Below are 27,680 nucleotides of genomic sequence, written 5' to 3' on the forward strand. Positions count from 1 at the left end.
CACCTCACAGGGTGTCTGCTGTGGGAGAGGAAGATATAGGAGATTTGTAAGTTGCTCTGAATCTCTGATTCAGAGAGAAGGGCAGGGTATAAATCTGCAGTCGTCTTCTAAGCTTGTTTAAAGTTTTTTTTTTTTTTTTGTAAGTAGCAACCTCCAGCGCAAGCTTCGAGACATTCAGAACGAGTGGTGGACCAAGCTTGCAGAGAGAACCCAGCTGTGTGCAGACACTGGTGATTTAAGAGGGTTCTACGAAGCCCCGAAGGCAGTATATGGTCCATCATATCAGGCCCAGAGTCCCTTGCATAGTGCAGATGGCCAAGTGCTCCTCACAGACAAGGCATCCATACTGAACCGGTGGTCGGGTTTAATTGTGTTTGTCTCTGCCCTTTATAAAGTTTATATCTCTACTACCTGGCAATACGTTTTATGACACACATAGCCTGGACCGACAAGGTCTCCTTCATGTCAGATCTGGCCCTCATAATAAATGAGTTTGACGCCCGTGGACTAGACAGTATTGAGCACGATGGAGCCAATGGTCTGGCTCAGTATAAGGCAGCTTCCTGTGTTCATGAATGTACGTCGACATTTGGGAAGGATGTAAGTTACAGGTATTTTCTTTGGGACAAATTATTATTGCTTCGGAAAAAAGAATGCTACAGTACAATGCAAAGTGAGAGGTACGATTCTTGACATCCCTTGGATGATAACCAAGACTGTCACAGTGCTGACACTTGAATGCACAGGGAATGATCTCAGGCAGCCCGGCGTCCTTGGCTAGGGTTTTTTTTCCGACTTTGTGATTTAACCTTAGTATGTGATAAAAAAAGATTATGACTTGCTCTCTTAGGCTTTGCCAGGACGGTCAACAGCAATCAGTAGCTGGTGCTCTTAGGTGCTTGTGACATTTGCTTTTCCTTTGGGGAGTAGGTGCAAAAGGGGAGGTCATGGAGAAGATAGATCAGGGGTGTTTTCTTCCCTGCACTGGAAGTCACTGGCAAGCCAGAACCAAAAGGAACAGCTTGCACTCTCCCATTAAATGGAGTTTCTTCGCGCAAGAAGCAAACACACCAGAAGATCAAGATGGGGAGCCGAGTTAAGTCCAAATGCCACCTAGTTTGTTTGCAGTAGAGGGAAGTAAGAGTCCAGTAGCACCTTAAAGACTAAAACCGATTTCCCACTGGCCTTACCTCGCTCTCACTCTCCTCTTCTCTGCGGGGCATCTGTTGGATTTCACACTATCTGTCCCAGGGCAGCAACTCGCTCCTCCTTTTCCGTGCAGCAAACAAGATCCTCTAAAAACCAGTTTCTGTTTGCCACGCAAAAAAGGCGGAGCAAGTTGCAGCCCCGGGGCAGATAGTGTGAAATCCGACGGAAGCCCCGCAGAGGAGAGGAGCGTGAGAGCGGCATAAGACTAGTGGGAAATCGGTCTAACAAAATTTGTGGTTGACTATGAGCTTTCGTGAGTCACTGCTCACTTCTTCAGATGCATGAAGCTGTAGGTGGTCCAAGATGAAAAGAGGAGAGAGAGAAACATTGAACTTGGATCATTCTCTGATTAAACTGGATCAACTGATTAACTGCATCAACTGATTATTCTCTGATTAAAGAGCCAGTTTGGTGTAGTGGTTAAGTGTGCGGACTCTTATCTGGGAGAACCGGGTTTGATTCCCCACTCCTCCACTTGCACCTGCTAGCATGGCCTTGGGTCAGCCATAGCTCTGGCAGAGGTTGTCCTTGAAAGAGCAGCTGCTGTGAGAGCCCTCTCCAGCCCCACCCACCTCACAGGGTGTCTTTTGTGGGGGAGGAAGGTAAAGGAGATTGTAGGCTGCTCTGAGACTCTGTCCTTGAAAGGGCAGCTGCGGTGAGAGCCCTCTCAGCCCCACCCACCTCACAGGGTGTCTGTTGTGGGGGAGGAAGGTAAAGGAGATTGTAGGCCTCTCTAAGACTCTGTCCTTGAAAGGGCAGCAACTGTGAGAGCCCTCTCAGCCCCACCCACCTCACAGGGTGTTTGTTGTGGGGGAGGAAGGTAAAGGAGATTGTGAGCCACTCTGAAACTCTGTCCTTGAAAGGGCAGCTGCTGTGAGAGCCCTCTCAACCCCACCTACCTCACAGGGTGCCTGTTGTGGGGGAGGAAGGTAAAGGAGATTGTGAGCCGCTCTGAGACTCTTCGGAATGGAGGGCAGGATATAAATCCAATATCTTCTATCTTCTTCTTCTTCTAAACTGGATCAACTGACAATGGGGAAAAAAGACAGAAACCAACATGCAGGCCAATGGGGGGAGGAGAGGTAGATGCCTGAAGAAGTAAGCCGCTTCCTTACCTCTTCTCTTTGAGCCTGGTTCTAAGCCTCTAAACATGTGCAGAGTTGGGTTGGACTAGATGATCCTGGAGATCCCTTCCAACTCTGTGATTCTATGAAAGTGTTTTTGCCTCACCACTGACTTGCCTTTGCACTGTTACAGCTAGTGGATGTAGGTGGTCTAAGGTAATAAGGGAGAGTCTGTGGGAGAGAGAACTCTTGAGCTTGGATCAGTCTCACTCACTGATTAAACTGGATCAGCCAGCAATGGAAAAAAGAGAGAGGCAGAAATTGTAGTAAAACCAGTCGTTCCAATCTCCACGGCTTGGAAAATAATCATTTTTTTGAAATGAACTTGGCACCTTAAAGAATATAAGTTTGTCACAGCACTAATCCGCCTGCCTTTCTTTCGAACCGTTCTTACAAATTAGCATCTAATTGGAAATGTCGATGCGCTGAAATAGATTATAAAATCACTCAAATAGTAAACTGGCCAGCCTCTGCGTGGATAATGAAATCTATACAATGAGGCCACCCATGTACAAGGGAGATGTCATTAACTACTTGGGGGGATTTCTTACATCTGCAGAGCAGTATGACTTCATAAACAAACCAGAAGTATGAGGGGAGGGATGGGGGAGGCTTTGAAAAAAGCCTAATGAGTCTTAAATATGGGGTGGGAATTTTGAAAACGGCCCGATGAGACCTAAATATGATCCAGAAAGGATGGAATGTTGAGGGCAGCTGAACGGTGAAATGTAGGTGAAGAAACCAGCTTGTTGAATCCCAGAGGAGTTAAAGAATCCTAGATGGGAGAAGAGGCAGGACACTTTCTAATTTCAGTGCTTTCGCAGAAGTCCAAATTGGACTAGTGCTTGAGGCTCTTTCTGTAAGCTGCTGCGTGAGGGTTTAGAAGTGATTGCTGGCACTAGATCAGATTGAAGTTCTCAGTTCAGTTCAGTGCCTTCATTGGCATAAGTTATAATCACGAGAATGCAGATTTTAACATACAGCAAAGAGAGAGAGAGAGAGATCACCCATTAAAAGATTTAACCCTGGAAGTAACATTATCGTGGGAGCAACACTCTGTTTTTTGGGCAAAATTCAATGGTAAATTCCTTCTATGGGAGGGATGGTGGCTCAGTGGTAGAGCATCTGCTTGGGAAGCAGAAGGTCCCAGGTTCAATCCCCGGCATCTCCAACTAAAAAGGCTCCAGGCAAGTAGGCGTGAAAAAACTCAGCTTGAGACCCTGGAGAGCCGCTGCCAGTCTGAGTAGTCAATACTGACTTTGATGGACCGAGGGTCTGATTCAGTATAAGGCAGTTTCATAGGTTCATGTGTTCAAATCAGAGCATGATCATGTCAGGGAGATTGCCCGGCGATGTCCCTGTTAAAAGGTGGGGTTTCCCCAACCAGCCAGCTGGTCCGCAGTGGGGAGAAGCTGCCAAAATCAGGGGATTCCTCGCTCATACCTGGGGACTGGCAGCCTTACCCGAGTGCCAATATACAAGGGGCCGTGTAGGTTGGATGCAGCATCCCCCCCATGGACTGGGTTCTCGGGCTTGGAAGTGGTAATTTTTAAAAAGGCTGGCTTCCCCAGACCAGGAGCTGGAGATTCTTTCATAACTGAGAATGGGTCAAGAAGGCGTATTCCAGATGTGAACAATGCAGCCGTTCAAGAACCCTCTCACCTCTGCTGGGGATGGAAAGGCAGTCTGCACATGCTCAGGGACACTTCACTTTATTTCTGCACCTCCAGTGCCCTTGCTTATACTAGGCACAAATTAAGCTGGGCTCTGGAAGAAGGAGGAGGAAGGAGCATCCTGTGGAAAATTTCCCAGGGAAGAATAGAGTTTTGTCTTGGTAAAGACTGACTAGAAAGTGGGGGCAACTACAGGCAGTACCTGGAGTCTGAGACCTACTGCTGCCCATTCCACAGTCTCGTCTTAGTATTTGGCTTCCCTTTTTCCTTATGGACAATCCTCCCTTCTTGTAAGACCCTTGCACAATCAGAGCACAGCCAGTTCCCTGCTGCAGAAGTCCTTTCTAGCCCCCTCCTCCCCGGAGCTCAGTCCCTTCCAGGTAGTGTGACACATTACCTGCCCAAGGTCATCTAGTAGAGTTCATGGCCAGCAGGGATTTGAAGCCAGGTATGTCCACTGGCATTCGAAGCACTCTGGACAGTGTCTCATTCAGGCACTGCTCAACATCAGGATTTGAACCTGGGTTTCCCAGATCCCAGGCTGGCACATCCAGTGTATCACATAAAATAATTAGTTGGCAGTTAATTAGAATCTTACATTTTGTATGCAAAAGTGAATTAAGGAAGGTGGGGGCAACTACAGACAGTGCCTAGAGTCTGAGACCCACCACTGTCCATTTTCCCACAGTCCCATCCGCCGCCACCTCAGATATCTTAGTCTTACTCAGTGTGTCCAATGAGACCGCCATATTTGACTGTGCTGTAGTGCTGGTGGTGCTGTGCTACTGGTGGAGAGCCAGTTTGGTGTAGTGGTTAAGTGTGCGGACTCTAATCTGGGAAACTGGGTTTGATTCCTCACTCTTCCGCATGCACCTGCTTGGCGTGACAATGGGTCAGCCACAACATAAGAGAAGCCATGCTGGATCAGGCCAGTGGCCCATCCAGTCCAACACTCTGTGTCACAGAAGAACATAAGAGAAGCCATGTTGGATCAGGCCAATGGCCCATCCAGTCCAACACTCTGTGTCACACAGTGGCAAAAAATTTTATACATACACACTGTGGCTAATAGCCACTGATGGACCTCTGCTCCATATTTTTATCTAAACCCCTCTTGAAGGTGGCTATACTTGTGGCCGCCACCACCTCCTGTGGCAGTGAATTCCACATGTTAATCACCCTTTGGGTGAAGAAGTACTTCCTTTTATCTGTTTTAACCTGTCTGCTCAGCAATTTCATCGAATGCCCACGAGTTTTTGTATTGTGAGAAAGGGAGAAAAGTACTTCTTTCTCTACTTTCTCCATCCCAAGTTCTCCAAGTTCTCAGCAGAGGACTTTCTCCAAGTTCTCAGCAGAGCTGTTCTCTCAAGAGCAGCTCTCTCAGCCCCCTTCCCCACCTCACAGGGTAACTGTTGTGGGGAGAGGAAGGGAAGGTGATTGCAAGCCACTGCAGGACTCCTTCAGGTAGTGAAGAGCAGACTATAAAACCACCACCACCACCTCCTCTTCTTTCTTCATTTTGGTGGGTAGAGCATGGGGAGAGACCTCAGCAGGTTACGACGCCGGAGACTCTGTCCTCACTTTGCATCGTACTGATCTTGATTGTCTGGAGATCAATTTGCAACCCCGGCTGCTTGTGACCTGGATTCTGGGAACATTTCTGCTAAGTTGTCATAACAGTAAGGATCTCGGGCAGGAAGGTGGGGTCTGTATTTTCTAAATAAACACAAATAACTGAGTGTGTGTGACAGTGTGACATTCTTCTGATTCTTTTGTGTTTGTGCGTGCTTGCAAAATTCCCAACATAGCACTAGGACTGTGATTGCAAGGTTACCCGAGAAATAAATGGGATGGAATGGGAGATAGCTGCAGCAAACCCATTCTATCTTGTTCGTGTCCTTTAGAATATGGGGGGAGGGTGTATGTGTGTCCCAAATATGGTTCTCCTTGTCCAGGGATTTATGAAGAAAGAGAGCATACAAGATACTTGTGGAGAGACTGTAGAATTGTGTGCTGTCCCATGGCCTCGTTAAAGGCTTCCTCTAATTTCCAAGATTTGTATCCTTTGCCTTCTTAAGTCCAACGGTGCATCTGTCGCAGTGGGGATCCCACCTAACCTTTCCCTTTCTGTTTCTTTTTTAGGTCTTGAGTCGGGGATATCGGGTGCGAGCGCTGTGGCCCGGGGGCTAGCCCCCTCCGCATCTTAATTTGGATTAAAGCGGATCTCTCTGGGAGGATTATCGGCAGAGGGACCTTCTTTTTCTCCATTTCTTTTGGAAACTTTCCTCGCTGAAGTGCCCTGAAGTCTTGGCTCACAGTCATGTGGCCTCTACAGTTGTTCTTCCTCACAACGCTCTTGGCACCAACAATCCACGGTAGGTGGCATGGAAGGATGCCAGGTTTCATCCCTCTCTGCTTCTCTCCCTCCCCCCAATGTGGTAGAAATTGGCCCAAAACAAAGTGTTATTTTTCAGCGATGGTGCAGCTCCTGTTAATTTGCGGCTCTGAGCAAAAAAAAAAAAATATGGATTGTACTGGAAACAAGGCATGTCAGATTGTTTCAAAAAGGAACAAAATGCATCATAACAAATGCGGGATCCATAAATTGCCAGTGGCAAGCACGCTTGGCCAACGTATCAAGGCAAAAAAAATCAACATTCCTTCAAGCATTCAGAACATGCCAAAAGGCTCTGGGTAGCCGTGGGGTCTGTGGCTGTCATAAATGGTTGCCAGGTTTGTGTTGGGAAATACCTGGAGACTTTGGGGGTGGAGCCAGGAGAGGGTGGGTTTTGGGGAGGGGAGGGGCCTCAGCATGGTGCCATGCCACAAAGTCCACCCTTCAAAGCAGCCATTTCCTCCAGGGGAGCTGATCTCTGCCAACTGGAGATCAATTGTAAAAGCAGGAGATCTCCAGATCCCACCTGGAGGCTGGCAACCCTAAACCCAGCTTTGTGGGCTGCTGGATCAGCAGCATGAAATCTAGAGTGTGGTTACCTTAACCTGTTGGTGGTCTACATTTCTTGGGAAGGACGGTGGCTCAGTGGTAGAGCATCTGCTTGGTAAGCAGAAAGTCCCAGGTTCAATCCCCGGCATCTCCAACTAAAAAGGGCCCAGGCGAGTAGGTGTGAAAACCTCAGCTTGATATCCTGGAGAGCCGCTTCCAGTCTGAGTAGACAATACTGACTTTGATGGACTGAGGGTCTGATTCAGTATAAGGCAGCTTCATATGTTCATATATATATGTTCAATGTTGTTGTAATAGCAAGATTATTACCTTATCAGGCCATACTGTTTTAAGGAAACCAGATGCTCTGCTGTGAGGGATTGAGATGATTCATCCCTGGAGATTTACAGATCCTGTGGGATTTCTAAGCACTGTAGGGACAGCCAGTTTGGTGTAGTGGTTAAGAGTGGTGGACTCTAATTCAGAGAACCAGGTTTGGTTCCCTGCTCCTCCACATGCAGCCAGTTGGGTGATCTTGGGTCAGTCACTGTTCTCTCAAAGCTGTTATCTCCAAAGCAGTTCTCAAAAGAACTCTCTCAACCCCACCTACCTCACATGGTGTCTGTTGTGAGAAGAGGAAGAGAAGGAGATTGTGAACTGCTCTGAGACTCCGCATGAAGGATGGGGTATAAATCTAATCTCGTCTTCTTCTTATTCTTATCCAGTCCTATTGGCTGGAGACTGTCTCCAGGGGTCATTCAGATGTGCATTTGGCCACAGCCTCCAAAGGGGGGTACTAAGAAAAATCAGGATCAGCAGGCTGTTTTAACTTATTGAGTAAATTCAGAACAATGGACCCCAGCCCCCAGGGCTGAATAGGGACACAGGATTCTTATCCCACTACAGAAGCTAATTTTTTGCCCCCAAGCATTTATCCTTTCCTCTAACCAATCTGATTGCAGTGTGCATTGTACCTTTGCATCCTTTACAAGCGTTCTTGTAAAGCATTCTTACAAGCATTATCCCTTCTGGCTGGGATAAAAAGAACCAGAGATCTCTGTTTCTACTTGGGTCTGCGAAGAGAGGTTCCTCTTGATTGCACCCTGAAATTCTTCTTGGTCTCTGAGGTGCTACTGGGCTCAAATGCAACTGTTTAAATTATGTAAATGCAGTAAGTTTGCACCTGTTTGTTCATTCTGCATTAAACTATTCTGTTTGTTTTTGATTGCAGTTTTGTTTAATCTCCTTTTCATTGAACATTTTGTTAAGGGAAAGGGCACTGTGGTGGATAGTGCAGCCCTGACCCCCGTACGGGAGGGGCTTTGGCTGAGAGGTAGAGCATCTGCTTGGCATGCAGAAGATCCCAGGCTCAGTCCCCAGCATCCCCACTTTAAAAGATCAGGTGATACAAAAGACCTCTACCTGAGACCCTGGAGAGCTGCTGCCTGTCTGAGTAGACAGTAGTGACCCCTATGGGACAATGGTTTGATTGGGTATCAGGGACTGGAGCACTGTGACTGGAGCACTTCCAAATGTGTTCATGTACTTTTGAAGTCATGACAGGTAGTTTGGGATTCGTTTGTTGGTTTTATTTTTAAAAAGTGAAATCTCAGAAGGCCAAATTGACGCCATTTCTGTAGTTTTGCATGGGATGTTTACCCAATGCACAAAAGCTCTCAAAAATGTTTTTAGTGGATTTTCATAAAGTAACCATCGTAGCAATAAGAACTATTGTGATGTTCTTTAGAAATGTAAAAGAGGAAAATGTACTCCAGATCAATATATTTGAGGGCCGAAAATCAGCTGTCCGTTATGAACCCCTTGCAGAAGCAGAACATCTCCTGTCTTCTTCTGGAGAGGAGGTCCCAGAAGGTGATGCTGGGGTCTCGTTGCTCCACTGGTGCACAGGATCCTGGTGTTCCCATCAACCAATGTCTGATGCTCTGGGGAAAGCTCAGTCTGGGTTCAGAGTCTGGTCATTTGGCAACTGCACAGTGTTATGGTTCCCTGACTTCAAGGGAATTGTCAATCTCATATGTATTCTCATAGCCATCACCCTACAGTGGAGCTAGGAACACTCAAAAAGTAAAATCATTGTGTTTTTGCTTCTGTTTAACATGCAGAAGGCAGGCCTTCAAATAATATGCAATTCTTTTCCGTATTGACTTAAATAAAAACGACATTAACTGCCAAGAGTGAGATTTATGACGTGCATCCAATTCTACTGAGAAGATCTCCCCCCCCCCCCCGCCCCAACACCACCATTGATCACAAATTGTGAACACTGGAGCCAGTGCTTTCCTTCCGTAGAAAAAGCTTAGCCGGAGCTCATTTGCATCTTCGGCTACACCGCCCGGCCTGGGAGCATGTGGCTGCCACATGGAGCTCTGCCCCTGAGGGCTCTGGCAGAAAAAAAAAGCCAAGATTGGAGCACTTCCCTTGTTACACATCTGCACTGGGCTGTATGTGGGGTTTTGAAAATCGATTGCACATACGTTATGGGTGGTGAACCTATCAATGGCCACACCTAACATTTACCCTCAGCCTCTTGGGAGTGAGAGGGGTCACTTTGTGGGGACCAAGACCTTCCCCCCAACCCTCTTATCTCGCCATATATTCACATCCCCATCTGCTGTTGCTTTGCTCCTCCACCTCACTCAGTTGGTGGGGGGTGGGGTGTTTCCCACAGCAGCCCTTGCTAGGACTTCCTGGAGCCCCTTGGACAAAAAGCCACAAAGAGGTGCAGGGGCTGCAGTTGATTGAATTAGTCACTTCTTGTTCTACGAGTAGAATTTCCCTGGCGCAGGAAACTCTGCCAGCAGAAGATGAAGGGAAAGGGCAATCTTGCCCAATTCCTTTGCACATTTCCGCCTTTCATGGTTAGTGATTTTTTTGTTTGGGGACCAGGGTATGTGTCTCATCAGGCCTCAGATTCATCAGGAGCTCACAGGAGCACAGCTCCTGAACCTTTCTGAGGGTTCCCCCTCTTCCTCGCCACCTACCTTGTCCATTGAATAGTAGGTGCAGCTTCATAACAATCCCTGGATTAGGAGAGCGGGTAGCCAGTCAGCCACACCCCCAGCAGCCCTCATTAACCCCTGGAGAAGCCCACACCACCCTTTCTCCACTTCTGATGGGCAGCGGGTGGCTTGCTTGCCTTTTGATTGGGGGGGGACAGGTGAGTGAGGCCTGCTTGGACTGGCTGGATCCCTAGCCAGCCCAAGCAGGCCTCACTCGCCCAAGGCTCTCCTTTCTCGCATCAGGTTGCTTTTGGCTGGGGGGGCATGTGCTAATGGGTTATGCTAATGAGCTCCGCTACCTATTTTTCTACAAAACAACCCCTGTGTCTCATGAACCTCCCCTTGAGGTGCACACGAGTATCTCATGCTTATCTGTCATAGGCTCAAACCAGGGCTTTTTTTTGTTGCAGGGACTCCTTTGCATATCAGGCCACACACCCCTGATGTAGCCAATCCTCCTGAAGCTTACAGGGCTCTTCTTACAGGAGCTACTATAAGCCCCAGGAGGATTGGCTACATCAGGGGTGTGTGGCCTAATATGCAAAGGAGTTCCTGCTACAAAAAAAGCCCCATCTCCAACCTTGCGTCCTCTAGTAAAACAGCATTCCAGCAGTATATAGTGAATGGTCAGAATTCCATTCCAGAGGACAAAAAAGAATCTATCTGTCACTGCCTTCCATTTCCAAATTCATTTCTGCCTAAGCCTGTCTGAGTGGAAATTGCAGCTATTTTAATTTCAAAGCTTCTTAAAGAGGCTTCTCCGTATGGCAACGCCAGGGAGCAAGTGAACAAAAGAGACTCTCTGTATCCGCTGCAGACTCCTTGCCCTTTGACCAACCTGCAGTTCATCAGCTTGCAGGGGGAGGAGCAATCAAGTCAGTGTGTAATTTGTATGGGAGTCCATAGCACACTGATGGAGAAGGGAGATGGGAGGAATCCCTTGATGGAGATTTCTTTTATCAAGTGTTTTCTGGGAGGAGGGGGGGAGATTCAGTGCCCTTTCAACCTGACGACTCGATGCGAGCAACTATCATGGTCCACAGATAATGGTGACAGGGGTTTGAGGAAAGTCTAGCAGAGATCTACTGGTCTGTTTGAGATGGGGTTATTCTCTCTGTGTCAGAACAGGTTTTCCATTCCGCCAGGCTGGTGTAATGGTCAAGTGCACAGATTCTTTATCTGGGAGACCTGGGTTTGATTCCCCACTCCTTCACATGCACCTGCTGATGGGACCTTAGGTTAGCCACAAGTTCTCTCAAAGCTGTTCTGCTCAAGGGCAGTTCTGGGAGAAATCTCTCAGCCCCACCTAGCTCACAGGCAATACTCCCTCTAAGATGTGGAGTCTCGTGAGCAAAAATTTCACTTAGTGAGCTATTGGCATTGAAGTTGTGAGTTACTGCATACATTAGTTTGCTCTGGGGCCATTTTTCTTGAGCTAAGACAAAAATGTGTGAGCTAAAAAACTGTGAGCTATCTCATGCTAACTCAGCTTAGAGGGAACACTGCTCACAGGGTTCTGTTGTGGGGAGGGGAGGGGAAAGGAAATTTGTAAGCTGCTCTTCTGAGACTCCTTTAGCTAGCGAAGAGAATTGGGTTTGATTCCCCACTCCTCCACTGTGGGGAAGGGAAGGGAAAGAAAATTTGTAAGCTGCTCTGAGACTCCTTTGGCTAGCGAAGGGCAGGGTATAAATCCAATCTCTTCTACTACTGGGATTAGTTTTACTGTTTGGCTCATAGTTGGCAGATGTAGCCAGCTGTTCTTTACATGAGTCCCTGACTTGGCCCCTTTCTGGAGAGAGGAGGAAACTGGCCATGTCCCATTCCTGTACATTCCTAATTGGAAGGGATATGGTTCTCTTATGTTTCTCTCCATAGGTGGCAACCTGTGCCATTGTATTGAATACTTTTTAGTCATCAATGTTCAGTCTGTGGGAATAGTTGGGATCCTTGGATAGGTGATCTTTTCTTGATCCTCTCCAACCTATATTGTTAGAACCACTTGTGGAGGAGGACTAGAAGTCTGGCTGCAAAAAGTGATACCTGCCTCTTTAAGGCAACTAGATTAAGAGAGACTCTGGTGAGACTGTTATTTAAGAAGCCCTCCCTTGAGCCATCAAATGAAGTTGATTTCCAATAGATGCTTTCCATTATTCTATTTTTCAGCAAGAAACTCAGTTCATGTTGGGTGTGCAGTTCAGAGATCCCTGGGTGACACTGACTACTGAGATCACTTCAAGTTTGCTTCCTCTCTGGGTTTCGGAACAGAGACATTCTCGAACACCCTGTCGGACAATTTACACTGAGAGAGAGGCAGCAGGAGCGCTTTTCTGTTCATTCTCCTGAATCTCTCAGTTTGGTGTAGTGGTTAAGTGTGCGGACTCTTATCTGGGAGAACCAGGTTTGATTCCCCACTCCTCCACTTCAGCTGCTGGAATGGCCTTGGGTAAGCCATAGCTCTGGCAGAGGTTGTCCTTGAAAGGGCAGCTTCTGAGAGAGCCCTCTCAGCCCCTCTCACCTCACGAGGTGTCTATTGTAGGGGAAGAAGATAAAGGAGATTGTGAGCCTCTCTGAGATTTGGAGTAGAGGGCAGGATATAAATCTACGGTCTTTTATTTGATATCCTTTATATTCTTCTGGATTTGCTGGTTAGTCGGGGGTTCAGTGGCAGCATTTTGTGTTGGTCTCACTTCTTCTGGAGGGTAGGCCCCAGAAGATCCAGCTGAGTCTCACTAGTCCCTTGCTTTACAGAATACTGTAAAATTCCTTATCTTATCCCATTACCTGTTTAGCATTTAATGTTCTGTGTTGAGGGGTGGTTTTAAAGTTTTGAAAACGTGATTTTATTGTGTATGTTTAGAACATGAGAGAAGCCATGTTGGATCAGGCCAGTGGACCATCCATCCCACACTCTGTGTCACACATTGTCACACATTGGCCAAAACCCAAGTGCCATCAGGAGGTCCACCAGCAGGGTCAGAACTCCAGAAGCCCTCCCATAGTCCCCCCCTCCTCCAGCACCAAGAATACAGAGCATCACTTGCCCCAGACAGAGAGTTCCATCTGTACCTTGTGACTAACAGCCGCTGATGGACCTCTGATCCACGTTTATTCAATCCCCTCTTGAAGCTGTCTTTGCTTGTAGCCGTCACCACCTCCTGCGGCAGTGAATTCCATGTGTTAATTACTCTTTGAGTAAAGAAGTTTGAGGGGGAAAGTTATCTGTTCTAAGCCTACTGCTCATTAATTTCAGGGAGTGCCCACAAGTTCTTGTATTGTGAGAAAGGGAGAAAAGTTCTTCTTTCTCTACCTTCTCTATCCCGTGCATAATCTTGTAAACCTCTGTCATGTCACCCCTCAATTGTTTGCTGTCCTGGTTACCTTGTGAGGGCAGAAAGGCGGGATATTACTTTTGCATAATAAACAAATCATGTGCTTTTGAATGATGCCGATAATCGAGGAATTAAGGACTGCTTTTTAAAACTGGTGATCATTTTTATTGTTCTTTGAAATTTTTTATAACCTGCCCTGAGGGTTTGTTTCCATGGTGGAAATGTGGATAGGGTTTCCAGATTCCCTGGTGGCAGGCCTCAACTTCCTACTGCCAATCTGGCTGGTGGGGGGTGGGGGAGGGTGAACTTACCTCCGAAAAGAGGGAGATCCATTCAACATGCCTATGTTACTGTCCACATGCTGCCCTATGTTACTGCCGGAAATTTTGTCATCACATCCGGGGCAACAATCTGGGCAAAAATCTATGGTGGTAGCTAGATTTACCATAGAGTTTTTGCTCAGATACCCCAGTGTCCTGGATGTGATGACATCACTTCTGGGCAATGTGGGCAGTGATGCAGACACATCGCTGTACATTGGATGGGCCTCCCTGCTGCTCCTAGTAAGTGCCCCCTTCCTCCCCTAGTTGCCAGGAGAGACCTGGCTACACTATGTATGGAGTATAAATGTTGTAAAATAAATCAGTCCTCAGGTACTCTGCTAAGCTGGGTCCAGTATACTTGGGGAAGGATTTTGCACAAGATGCTTTCTAGGTTGGACCATCTAGCTCAGGGGTATCAAACGTGCAGCCCAGGGGACGAATCAACCCCCTGGAGGGCTCCTATCAGGCCCCCGAGAAACTGGCTGTCGTCTGCTTCCTTCTCCTTTTCTCTCGCTTCCTTCTGCATCATAACTCGCTTTGCTAGGCTTGCTCAATTGCACAGGAGCTACAGAGCAAAACCTAAATTTTCTCCATTGGCTGAGGCTCCTCCCCATCCTTGTTCCCTGGGGAGGAAGGGTGGGGGAAGGAAAGAACAAGAGTTTCCTTTGCCCGGTTTCTTTGATCACACCGGAGAGATACATTCGGCACTAGATCTTTAATCCTGGTTCAGCTCTGTCCACAAACTGATTCTCTACACTAGAATCATAGAATCATAAACTCACAGAGTTGGTTTCTATGATTCCATGATTCAAGCGTAGAATGTCAGTTTAGGGACAGGGCTGAACCAGGCTTAAAAGTATAGTGCAGAATGGGCCGCAGAGTTTTAAAAAAATCTTTTAATTGCTTGGCTGTGTCCCTTATAAAGTTTATATCTCTGCTACCTGGCATTACATTTTATGACACACATGGCCTGGCCCGACAAGATCTCAATTATGTCAGATCCAGCCCTCATAAGAAATGAGTTCAGTACCCCTGATCTAGCTCAACAGTCGGCTTTCAACTGTGGCCAGGAAGCTTTCAAGCAGAACACAAAAGCATTGCTCCTTCCTTCACCATTTGCCTCCAGCTACCTCTCAACCTGGAGATTCCATTTCATTGTGATGGTTAATAATCATTGATGGAACTTGCACTTTGGGTGAATTTGTATATCCCCCTTTTAAGAACATAAGAGAAGCCATGTTGGATCAGGCCAACGGCCCATCCAGTCCAACACTCTGTGTCACATAAGAACATAAGTGAAGCCCTGTTGGATCAGGCCAACGGCCCATCCAGTTCAACACTCTGTGTCACACAAGAACATAAGAGAAGCCATATTGGATCAGGCCAACGGCCCACCCAGTCCAACACTCTGTGTCACACAGTGGCAAAATTTTTTATATATACACACACACTGTGGCTAATAGCCACTGATGGACCTGTGCTCCATATTTTTATCTAACCCCCTCTTGAAGCTGGCTATGCTTGTGGCCGCCACCACCTCCTGTGGCAGTGAATTCCACATGTTAATCACCCTTTGGGTGAAGAAGTACTTCCTTTTATCCATTTTAACCTGTCTGCTCAGCAATTTCATCAAATGCCCACGAGTTCTTGTATTGTGAGAAAGGGAGAAAAGTACTTCTTTCTCTACTTTCTCCATCCCATGCATTATCTTGTAAACCTCTATCATGTCACCCCGCAGTCGACGTTTCTCCAAGCTAAAGAGTCCCAAGCGTTTCAACCTTTCTTCATAGGGAAAGTGCTCCAGCCCTTTAATCATTCTAGTTGCCCTTCTCTGGACTTTCTCCAATGCTATAATATCCTTTTTGAGATGCGGCGACCAGAACTGCACACAGTACTCCAAATATCTAGGTTGTTGCTCGTAGTTGCATCAGGGGGCAGCAGCTTTCATATCAACCCGTTTCCTCAGCAGGTGTGGTTTTGAGAGCATCTGCCCAATGAGACCATACGAGGCCGGGCCTTTGCAGTTGTAGCTGTTTCCCCCCACCACCCCAGAAGAAGAATGGTTAAAAATCCTTTTGTTCTTCTAGAGGTTAAGACTGTTTGTTTATATCGCCTCATCTTTTAAGGTTTATAATTTTGGTTTTAGTTTACTGGTTTTTATGAGATTCTATCATTTCTTGATGCTTTTATGCATTTTTATTGCACATCATTGTGGGAACATTAAAAAAAAATGGAGGAAAGATTCATATGTACTGTAAGTAAATAAAAGTCACCTTTCTACCAAATGCCCTTAATAAATCTGTTTTGGACTTTGCATTGGTTCAATCCACCCAGTTAATCAAAGTTATAAATGGAACGACAGTTTTGGATTCTGCAGATCTGAGAAATGAAAAAAAACATTCCATTTACAGAGCGCCACAAATATTCCCCGTAACTGTTCTCCAGCGTGGCATGTTTATTTCTTGTCGGGCGAGCTAGCCCATCTGTTTAATATCTCCATTTGCGCTAGCTGGTTGCAAGTATTTTTAATCAGCCATGGATTGTGTTGTGTTGTTAGATGTGTTCCGAAATGAAGTGTGGGGTTGACTTCTGTGTTCTGTAATAAGAAATTTATATTGCCAGAACGTTTATGAGGGGGAAGGAAAAATCAGTAGAAATTGTGGAGGGAAGAACATGTTTAGTTTTCGACATTACCTTGATGGGATTTGCCATGACAGGGACATGAGTCCATCAACCAACATATGGTGCTCCGGGGAAAGTTCAGTCCAGGTTCAAGAGATCAGTCGTGTGACAACCGCACTCTGTTAGTCTTCTATGACTTCAAGGGAATTTACAATCTCGTATGTATTTGCATAACCATCAGCCCTACTGTGGAGTTTGGAATGCGCAGAAAGTGAAATTATGGTGCGGCTGCTTCTGTTTAACATGTGGAAGGCAGGTTTTCAAATTATATGTAATTGTTTTTGATACCGGCGTAAGTAAAAACTATATTAATTGCCGAAGTGAGATTTAGGACGGGCAGATTCCATTCTGTGAAGAGAGTACATTATCTAGTATGAAGCGAAGAGCTTTTTCCCCACTGGTTACAAATCAGAAAGGAGCCCCGCGGCGCAGAGTGGTATGCTTCGGTGCTGCAGTCCGAGCTCTGCTCACAACCTGAGTTCGATCCCAGCGGAAGCTGGGGTCAGGTAGCCGGCTCAAAGTTGATTCAGCCTTGCATCCTTCCGAGGTCGGTAAAATGAGCACTCAGCTTGCTGGAGGTGAAGTGTAGATGACTGGGGAAGACAATGGCAAACCAACCTGTAAAAAAAGCCTGCCAAGAAGACGTCATGATGTGACATCACCCCGTGGGTTGGTAATGACTCAGTGCTTGCACAGGGGACTGACTACCTTTACCTTTTTACAAATCAGAAACATTGGAGCATTTCCATTGTTACATATCTACACAGGTCTGTAGATTTTTTTTTAAAGGATTGCAGAAATGTTATCGATGATGAACCTATTGATGCTCATACCTCTTGGATATAAGAGGGTGCCTCTTGGGGGAACCAAAACATTCTCCTGTACCTCTCTAACATTCCCAGCCCTATTTGCTGTTGCTGTGCTCCCACACTTCGCTTGCTTAGGGCTTCTTTCCTCATTCAGCCATGACCACTGAGTGCCAGCAAAGCCAGCTGAGGGTGAGGGCATTGTTTTCTGGGCTGGTCACATGGGTGTTCCCAGCCAATTGGATTGCAATTTAAACAATTCCATAGGGATTTTTTCCCCCTTTTCGCCCCTGATTTTGCTGTGACCAGCAAAACACACATGTGGCATATTGGTTTCTAAATAATCAGCAGTCCATTGAGGTCAGAATTGTCTACTCAGACTGGCAGCAGTTTTCCAGGGTCTCAGGCAGAGATCTTTCATATCACCTGCTACTTTGTCCTTCCAGCTGGAGGTGCTGGGGATTGAAACTGGGACCTTCTGTATGCCAAGCAAATGCTTTCCCACTGAGCTACAGCCCCTTCCTCTGATAGGTAGAGCCTCCAAAAAACAGCCAATAAGGGCTGAGGGCTGGGAGATAGATGGCGTGACACTTTCTCAGGCCACCTGGAGGGTACGAGGGGCTTGCAACAAGCTGGGTGAGGCACTCTGGACACTCATGTTGCTAGGGAATATCAACATTTGTTTGGGCCAGCTGGCCTTGCTACAAGCTTGCACAGGCAGTTCACATTGCTTCCACACCCCACCCTCTTGCTTCCACTCCCTTCTCATTACCCCATGTTGCTGGCCACCCCCAGCTCCCTTCTGCCGCAGTCTGAAGGGACCCACCTCATTTCCCCAGCCTCTGACCACCAGGTACAATGTCCCTGTGGCACAAGCAACACTCTTTGATCACCAAGTGCAGCTGAGATCGCTAACCAGCCCCTTCCCACCTGCCTGTCCACAGACCTCACACAGTTGTCACCATCACTGTCATTGCCTCCTCCTCCTCTGGCATTGTGTGTAGTATAGCCAGGAGATCCTAAGATTGTCTGGCATCCAGAAATTCTAGCTCCTTTAGCATTATGCGCCACTAGGTGGCGAGCTAGTCTTGTTTTATACAGCAAGAGACATTTCAGAGGTGGTTTGCCATTGCCTGCCTATACATCACACCCTTGGTATTCCTTGGAGGTTGCCCTCCTAAATACTAGCCAAATGCTGTCCTCCCAAATACAACCCTACTTAACTCTGAGATCTGATGAGATGGAGCTAGCCTGGGCTGTCCAGGTCGGGGCTCCCACAGGCTGTCAGTTTTGGCCCCTGCCTGACCCCTCTAGGCCTCTTCCTGGGCCATAGCCTCGCCCTGTATTTTATTTGTTTTAAACCTGCCTCAGGGAGCGCCCTCCTGGGTGATGGGGAATGAACTGTGTAAAACTAGACATCCCACAGCTCCTGGATAAATGCTAATATTTACCTCAATTGCGTGTTTCTTTCTGAATAAATGTTGCTCTTGTTCTCTTTTAAAAAGCCATCTATCTTCTAGCCCAGGGGTGGCCAAACTGTGGCTTGGGAGCCACATGTGACTCTTTCGCACATAATATGTGACTCCTGAAGTCCCCACCCACCCTGTCGACTGGCTTGGAGAAGGCATTTCTCTCTTTAAATCACTTCTCCAAGCCAAGCCAGCCAGCAGCTTGGAGAATGCATTTAAAATTAAGGTTGCTTTCTTTCCATCGCTCCTTCTCTCCTCCCTCCCCCATCTATTTTCCTCCCTCCCACATTGACATTTATTCTATGTGACTCTTACATTAAACAAATTTGGCCACCCCTGTTCTAGCCTGTCAGTTTTTCCTCTGCGGTTAATCCAAGCTTCAATGGGTTTGTACCCAGGCCCCGATTCTGTTCCCTTGTATCTTTATACAATTCCCATTGGGAAACCCACTGCAATGGGGTAGCCCAGTATGTGTACGGAACTATTTAAGGATGCACCCCAGTTGTCCAGACTTTTATAGCTCCTCTAAGCAGCAGACATGTGACTCCGGTGTATCTTCAGCAGATAGGACTTCTGCATAGAATGCGGTTGAATAGGCTTTTCATTCTCCCTTCCCTCCAAAAAAAAAGAGATAATTTCTGTATTTTGGAGGGGGGGGCACGTCTCACTACCCTGCGGGAAGTGTGACACAAGTGTTAATTTCCCTGTGAAAATCTTTTTGAGAATTGGACCGCACGTATGCGCTTCAGTGGCCAAAAGCACGCTCCATTTCATTGTGCTTTCTGAGTCTCCTGTGTGCTGCGGTAGCTCATTGTCTTGCTAGATGAGAGAGGTGAGAGGTTCACTACGCACTGCTCGGGGTCATCTGTGCCAATTAGGTTTGTTAATGCAGTGCATCAGATTTGCATACTTAATGCCTCTGGCTTGCATAATATGCAAATTATGCCAACTGGAGTTGAGAATATTCGCTAGGGCAACCCTGGGATAAGGCTGAGGATATGTTTTTTTCAGGTTTTTTAGTGGTTAAGAGCAGATATGCTGAATCAGTCCAGCTCTCTGTTAAGTACAGTGGCCAACCCAATGCAGAGCATGATGCGGCTAAAGCCTGCTGTTGCCACCCATTACTGCTTCTGAACATGCAGATTCCATTTAGCCATTGTGGCTAATGGCCATGGATTGGCCTCTCCTCCATTAATGTGTCTAATCTTTATTGAAAGTCAACAAAACTACCCTTCCGTGGCCAGTACCATGTCTCACTGTGGCAAATTCCACAGCATAATTACTCTTTAAGCAAAGAAGTATCAGACCCATGCAATTAAATTGCATTCACATATTCACTAACCATGCAAATTAAGAATATTAACCATTAGGTGACCGACCATTTGGTTTACATCTATGGACCGTAGAGAGAAGTTGGAGAAAGACCACAGGAAAGATTGTTTGCTGTTGCCGGAATTGGTTCTTTTTGTTGTCGTCATTGGAGACAATGGCAAAGTTTATCTCGGTGAGAGAGAGAAATGCAGCAAGGCCCCTGCACCCTGTGGCCTCCTGGACATACTTTAAGGGGGAAGGAAGAGTGTGGCCTCAGGTACCTGGATAAAAACATAAGAGAAGCCATGTTGGATCAGACCAATGGCCCATTCAGTCCAACATTGTGTCACACAATGGTCACAAAACCAGGTGCCATCAGGAGAGCCACTAGTAGCACACTAGATGCCCTCCCACTGTCGCACCCCCCCCCCAAGCACCAAGAATACAGAGCATCACTGCCCCAGACAGAGAATTCTGTCTATACCCTGTGGCTAATATCCACTGAAGGACCTCTGCTACATATGCTGATCCAATCCCCTCTTGAAGCCTTCTATGCTTGTAGCTGCCACCACTTCTTGTGGCAGTGAATTCCATGTGTTAATCACTCTTTGGATGAAGAAGTACTTCCTTTTATGACTAGACTTGATTACCTACCCTTCACCTACTACATAATACGACCCAGTGTGACTCTTTTGACTTGCTGAAGCACCATTGGAAATACTTCTGAAAATGTCAAGATCACTTTGATTCTTTCTTGGGGAGGGGCAGTGGCTCTGTGGCAGAGCATGTGCTTGGCAAGCTGAAGGTCCCAGGTTCAGTCCCCGGCACCTCCAATAAGAATAGATCAGGTCGGAGCAGACGATGTGAAGAACCTCAGCCTGAGTCCTTGGAGAGCTGCTGCCTGAGTAGACAATACTGACTTTGATGGACCGATAGTGTGATTCAGTATAAGGCAACTCCAAGGGTTTGTGTGTTCCACCTCTCTCAGCCTTTAGAGTTGGGCAAGTGAGAAACACTTCCCTTTTGTGTGTGTGTTTTAAAGAGTGAGACTCAGATCTTCTTCATGGTCTCTGTGCAGGCCACACGCTGGGTATTGTGCCTGCACCGTAACTCTCCTCGGGAACATCCTGGAGATTAATTCTTTGGTGGGCTTTCTCTCAGGTCTGGGAAGCAGGCATCAATTGCGTATGCTTGGAGCTGAGGGAAACCCTGCTCCACCTCAGTTCCTTCCTTACCTAGGACTGCCAAGTTCCTGGGCTGGGCAGGGTTTCCCCCACCCTGGAGGTTCCCAACCCTCCAGCCCACATTGGGCCAGTGTGTGTGGGGGGGATCCTCCCCCAACACCCCCGGCACAATATCACTTGCAGTGATGTCATCGCACCGGCGACGTCGCACACTGGCCACTCTAGGATCTTCTGGGAAAGCTCTGTGGTTAACCCTAGCAATTTGGGAAGGAAAACACTATGGTACCATAGAGTTTTCCCTCCCAAGTTGCTAGAGCATCCGGGAAAACCATAGAGTTTTCCCAGAAGCTCCTAGAGTGGCCAGCGCGCAATGTTGCTGGTGCAATGATGTCATTTGCGAGTGACGTCAACGCACTGTGCGCGCTCCGCGCATGGGAAAACAGACCTCTGCCGGAGGCTGCAGGGGACGTGGCAACCCTATCATTACCATCTGCCTGGCTGGCTGGAATTCTCTTCTCTTCGATTTGTCAAGGTTTCTGCTTCAGATGAGCTCATTTTCAGCCTTGAGAGTTGGGCAAGCGAGAAACACTTCCTTTGTGTGTGTTTTTTAAAGAGAGAGACTCAGTTTTTATTACATGACTGTTGGTTTGGAGGATAAGTTGGAAATTTACAAGAAGGAATAAGATACTTTCCCCTTAAAGTTATTTCCTAGTTAAAGCCTAAGAAGCAGAAAGCAGAAGGCGGAACTGCCAATTGCTGTTCTGGGCCCTTGGCTTAAATAAACCCAGAAGAAGCCGTTCATGGCAGCAGGGAAGCCAGCCATGCCCTGATGCTTCCAAGACCCGTCAATCACAGCTTTGACTTCCCTCTATAACAAAGAGAAGGTGGAACGGGCCAGTTTCCACTACCCAAATCGAGTAGAAAGTTGTCTCTGCATTTTGTCTTTTTTTTTTCTTTGGATCTCGAAGGGCTCAGGGCCACCAACCTTTCTGAGCTCGCAGTTGCCTTTGGAAATCCTGGAAGTGGTTCTCTGTACCTCATAGGCCCCCACTGTTTCAGACATGCTCTTTTTAAAAGGGAGCCCCGGGAGGGGAAGGCAAGCAGTTGGCAACTGGCTATTCCCCCGGGGGCACGCAAAGCAGTAAACTGGGTTAGCGGGAGACATAAAAGCAAGGCCTCTAGGCAGGGGTGAAATTCTAGCAGGAGCTCCTTTGCACATTAGGCCACACACCGCTGATGTAGCCAATCCTCCAAGAGCTCGCAAGGCTCTTTTTTGTAAGCTCTTGGAGGATTGGCAACATCAGGGGTGTGTGGCCTAATGTGCAAAGGAGCTCCTGCTAGAATTCCACCCCTACCTCTAAGTCTCGGAAGGGAAGCTGGGAGTCCTGTTCCCTGCCCCCCTTGGGCATTTCCTTGCAAAAACAGCAGGTGTTGGCAGCGAGCTACCCTAGAGAGAAAGAAAAGCCCCTCCAGGGAGTTGGAAACCCCCTAGGAGGGAAGGGCTGGGCAGAGTGGGGCTTACAGGTTAGAGTGGGAAACTTTTGCCGCAGATATATTAACACAGCCTTCCTAGCTAGGAACAGCAATGGATCAGACAGGTTTATAAGAAATCTTACAAGCAAGAGAAGAGAAAGATACCCTGTAGGTAACATTTATCTAGACCACAGAGAAAAACAAATCTTGTCTATATCGCTCAACTCAGAGCAGCTTTTGAGGATCTCTTTGAGGAAGATATAATGCTCTGGGAGCATTATATAGGGAATAAAATAAGATATAATAGATGTAAAAGATATAAACTACTGTCAATGGAACAAAGGCAAAGCCGAAGTTACCCACCAAACCTCTCCTCTTACAGTCCCCCGATCCCCTCCCAGTAATTTTCTCCTGGGGGCTATGGAACCAAAGAGACCGCAATGATACCTTTTGACACTGGCATCTTCTACTTTCTGCTGTTGAAATGACATAGTTTGCATTCAGTTAAGATGGAAGGGAGAAGCCATGGCTCAGTGGTAGAGCCCCTGCTTGGCATGCAGAAAGTCCCAGGTTCAATCCCCAGCATCTCCAGTTAAAAGGACCAGGCAGTGGGTGATGTGAAAAACCTCTGTCTAAAACCCACAGGGGAGCTGCTGCCAGTTTGAGTAGACAATACTGACCTTGCTGGACCCTATGGTCTGATTCAGTACAAGGCAGATTCATGCATTTATATAGAAGTGTGGCCTGAAGGCAAAGTTGTCGTCGATGTTGGGCTGGCCTGGCAAATAAAAGCAAACCTCTCTACCCCCAGCTCTCCCCACCCCCCATCCTTTGAGCAAGTTTTATGAGGTTAAAGCACAGGCATTCAGATATATTTTACTTGCTATGTGCTGTTGTTCTATTTCGTTTTCAATAAGTAGCCCCTGACGAATCACATTGTAATAGTGGGAATGTAATGGAAACTGCATTTAGATGCAATTAGAGAAGAAAATTCACTGAAACGGCTTGGGCGAGAGGGCATTTAGTAGAAGTTAGGTTGAGGTTTTAAAGGCAAAACAGCCAGTGAATGTTTATGCATTTAGAAGTAGGACTTTTATCTAATCATCCAATTTAACTCGCTGAACAGGAAAAAAAAAGTATAGTTTCCCCCCCTTAATAAAGGGATGTAACAAGGCCTGAAACAACCCAGCGACAGTTAAATTGGAGCCAGAAGGAAACTGTCCCCAGGTAGGGACATGTTGGCATGAAAATGTGTGTGTGGAGGTTCCTTTGCTGACAGGAGAAATATTGCAATGATCGCTAAGGATGTTACTGCAAGATATCAGAGAGAGGAGCACAGAATAAAGAGAACAGTTCTAAGCAGATCTCTCCAGAAGACAGCCCAGTTTTACTCCATGGGGCTTGATGATTAAAAGTTTCAGATATGGAGGCTGAGAGCCAGTGTGCGTGTTTAGGAAAATTATGCAACCAGGACTTTTTTTGTAGCAGGAACTCCTTTGCATATGAGGCCACACACCCCTGATGCAGCCCATCTGCCAAGAGCTTACGGGGCTCTTCGTATGGGGCTTGCTGTAAGCTCCAGGAGGACTGGCTACATCAGGGGGTGTGGCCTCATATGCAAAGGAGTTCCTGCTACAAAAGAAAAGCCCCGAGGGAAACCACTCTAAAGAGCAGCTTGGGACTGGTCACATGCTTCACATGTAAAATCTCCCTGAACATGGGGAAATATGAAATTAAGAATAAAATTAAAATATATGACTGTTGGACTCCAGAGAAATCTTCCATCTAGGAAGCGGATCCTGTACTACACATGAATTGCATTGCCTAGAAATTCGCTTTGTGGCCATCTCTAGATGGAGAACATGGAAGCTTTAGAGGATGGACTGCACAGCTCTGTACCCCACTGCGGTCCTTGTCACCCCCAGGCTCCATCCCCAAATCTGTAGGAGTTTCCCAACTTGAACTGGCAACTCTGCCCACCCCCACCCCCCATTCCCCACCAGTGGCCAGGGTGGAGCTGGCAACTCTAGATGAAAGATGTAGTGAAGTTGGCACCTAATCCCACAGGAAACCTATGTTAAATTTCACCTTTGGAAGAATAATATTTTACTGGCACTCTGCTAATGCTCAGAGGTTAGTGTCACGTATTCCTCCCGAGTGAATGAAGCTGCTAAACCAGTCCATGCCATTGAGCCTGATATATCTTCCTCTGTTCTTTTCGCTCCTCTCTGCCTTCCTGGGTGGCATTTTAGAGTATGTGCCCCTCTCTCCCCACAAGTGGCTGCCTTTGTTCTTTTCCAGTAAAAGTACCCATTGGGTACATTGATGGCGTGAAATAAATAAACTCTTTTAGTGGTTTTAATTGGATTTCAGAGAAAGCCTTCTATTTGCGCAAAAACTTTCCCTGCATGTTTTAGCCTTCAGAGTTCAGTGGACTGGAAACACAAATGAGTTAATCAAATAAATACACTAGCTTGCATACTAGGGAGTATATTTTATGGTAGAATATCCTTTAATAAATAGCTAAGAAGCCCAAGTTTCTGTTAAAACAAAATATCCAGGTCACTGAATTTTGAGAACCCAGGGAACGTAAAGCTTTCCACAGGGAAGCAATCTAAGATTCAAATAATACGAGGCTATTTTTAATGCCTCCTTTCCTGTGCCTTGAATTGAAATATGTCCTGTCATTTCAGTTTGTTATCTTGCAGGCGTGATTAATTTAAAGGAAAAAAACTTACTATTTGTTATAAAGCAAAGGGATTGCAGGGATGAGGGACATTAATGATGTTTGGTTGTTTTACTTAATTTGATTGGAAAAAAAGAAATTGGCCATTGGTCAGATGCCAAAAGAATAATGAATTCATATAATCAACAGACACCTTAGAGCCAGTGAGTTTCATGTGGAAGTGCTTGGAATTCATATGTAATTGAATTCTAGTTGCACTGAACTGGAAAAAAAGAAAGAAAGAAATGTGAATTGCAGATTTCTCTGGCTGGGAGGGAGAAGTGTAGATAGAAGCTGTGGGAAAGTTATATTTTTATACTAACAAAACCCTTGAGTTATTTCAGTTGCTTTTGGTCAGGAATTGACGACCACAATTCTGGAACAACATTTTCCAAGGAAATGACTGACCTGCACTGACTGCTGTCTTTGGAATTCATTTTTTTAAATAGTTATGCTCTGCTCTTTCTGGGAAGAATTCTCACGTGGTCCAGAATGGTCCTAGGGAGGGGCGGTGACACAGTGGTAGGTCATCTGCTTGGCATGCAGAAGGTCCCAAAGTCAATCCCTGGCATCTTCTGCTTGAAAAGATCAGGTAGTAGATGACGTGAAAGAGTTGGGATCCCCAGTGTGGTATCTGTGGGGTATGACTGAAAGTAAGCTGCAGCAGCCATTTTGTGGTCCATCAGTGGCTATTAGCTGCAAAATATAGATCAAGGGTAGCCAAACTTGCTGAATATAAGGGCCACATAGAATAGATGTCAGGTTTGAGAGCCACAGGACACGAACGTCAGATGTTTGAGACCCGCAAGACGGACGGAAGGAAGGAAGGAAGGAAGGGAAAAAATAGATGCAGGGGAGGGGAGGAGAGGTAGAAAGAAAGCAACTTTAAATGCATTCTCCAAGCTGGCTGATGGGAGGCTTCAAGAGCCACACAGGTATGTGTGAAAGAGCCACATGTGACTCCTGAGCCACAGTTTGGCCACCCCTGGTATAGATGGAACTCTCTTTCTGGGGCAGTAATGCTCTGTATTCTTAGTGCTTGTGGGGGTACAGTGGGAGGACTTCTAGTGTCCTGGCCCCACTGGTGGCTCTCCCGATGGCACCTGGTTTTGGTGTTGGCCTGATCCAACATGTCTTCTCATGTTCTTATGTGGCACCTGTTTGTGGTTGAGCCCACCATGCCATGTCAGAATTCCAAAGGTGCCCACAGGCTCAAAAAGGCTGGTGGACCCAGCCCCAGGGAGCTGCTGCCAGTCGGAGTAAAGAATACTGACCTTGATCGACTTGTGGCCTGATACAGTATAAGGCAGCTTCAGGTATGTTCATGTGTGTCTACTCTGACTGGCAGCAGTTCTCTTTCCCAGCCTTTAAATGGAAATACCAACATTTTCATAGGCTAGTGCAGAGGAGTCAAACATGTGGCCCAGGGACCAAATCAGGCCCCTGGAGGGCTCCTATCAGACCCCTGAGCAGCTGACTGTCATCTACTTCCTTTTCTCTCTCTCTTGATTCCTTTTGCATCACAGCTTACTTTGCCAGGCTTGCTCAACTGCGCAGGAGCTACAGAGCAAAGCCTCTATTTTCTCCATTGGCTGAAGCTCCTTCCTTTGGGAGGAAGGGGGGGGAGGAATAGATTGCTTTGCCTGGCTCTCTCCATTGCACATCAAAGCTACTGAGCCAAGCCTCTCTTCCTTCTATTGGCTGAGGCTCCTCCCCCTCCTGGTCCCCCAGGGGAAGAAAGAGCCAGAGCTTCCTTTGCCCAGTTCACTGGATCGCACAGGAGAGATACAAAGAAAGCACCTTTAAGACCAACAAGTGCTAATGTTTTAAGCATGTTTTATTTTAAGTTTTTTAAATCTTTAATTGTGTTTGTCTGTGTCCTTTATAAAGTTTATATCTCTGCTACCTGGCATTACATTTTATGACACGCAGGGCCCGGTCCAACAAGGTCTCATGTCAGATCCAGCCCTTCTAACGGGTTTGACACCCCTGGGGCTATTGCATGTCCTATAATACTGAATTCTGGTCCCACCCATTACTAAGGTTTCCATCATGTCATTATTAATATGTGAGTGTCCTAATGGAGGTAAACAGTGGAGTAGAAACTAGGGATGGATATGAACCACTCCTGTGTAGGCCACATCCAACCAATGAAAATGCTCAGATTTGCCACCATGGTTGCGTTTTTATTTATTACTGTTGATGTGTTGATGATCATAGAATCGCAGAATTGGAAAGGGCCATACAGGTTCTGCTGAATGGAGGATCAGCCAAAGCACCTCTAACAAGTGTCTGTCCAGCTGCTGCTTGGAGACGGCCAGTGAGAGGGAGCTCATCACCTCCTTAGGCAGCTGATTCCACTGCTGAATTCCACGGATATACAAGTTAAACCACAGGTCAAAAACTGA

The 27,680-nt window shown here is 46.7% G+C and overlaps 1 protein-coding gene across 21 annotated transcripts in view; it reads left to right on the plus strand.

The window, feature by feature from the left end:
* ADGRL3 (adhesion G protein-coupled receptor L3) overlaps window positions 1–27,680 on the plus strand; it is an 813,661-nt gene that overhangs the window by 176,017 nt on the left and 609,964 nt on the right. For all 21 annotated transcript variants that reach the window (XM_060236824.1, XM_060236827.1, XM_060236810.1 and 18 more), the window contains exon 2: window positions 6,149–6,381. In XM_060236824.1, the coding sequence (XP_060092807.1) occupies window positions 6,327–6,381 (55 nt within the window). In that variant the 5' untranslated portion in view covers window positions 6,149–6,326. The remainder of the gene's footprint in view (window positions 1–6,148; window positions 6,382–27,680) is intronic.

This window comes from Heteronotia binoei, chromosome 4 (genome assembly GCF_032191835.1).
Source record: "Heteronotia binoei isolate CCM8104 ecotype False Entrance Well chromosome 4, APGP_CSIRO_Hbin_v1, whole genome shotgun sequence".
Lineage (NCBI taxonomy): Eukaryota > Metazoa > Chordata > Lepidosauria > Squamata > Gekkonidae > Heteronotia > Heteronotia binoei.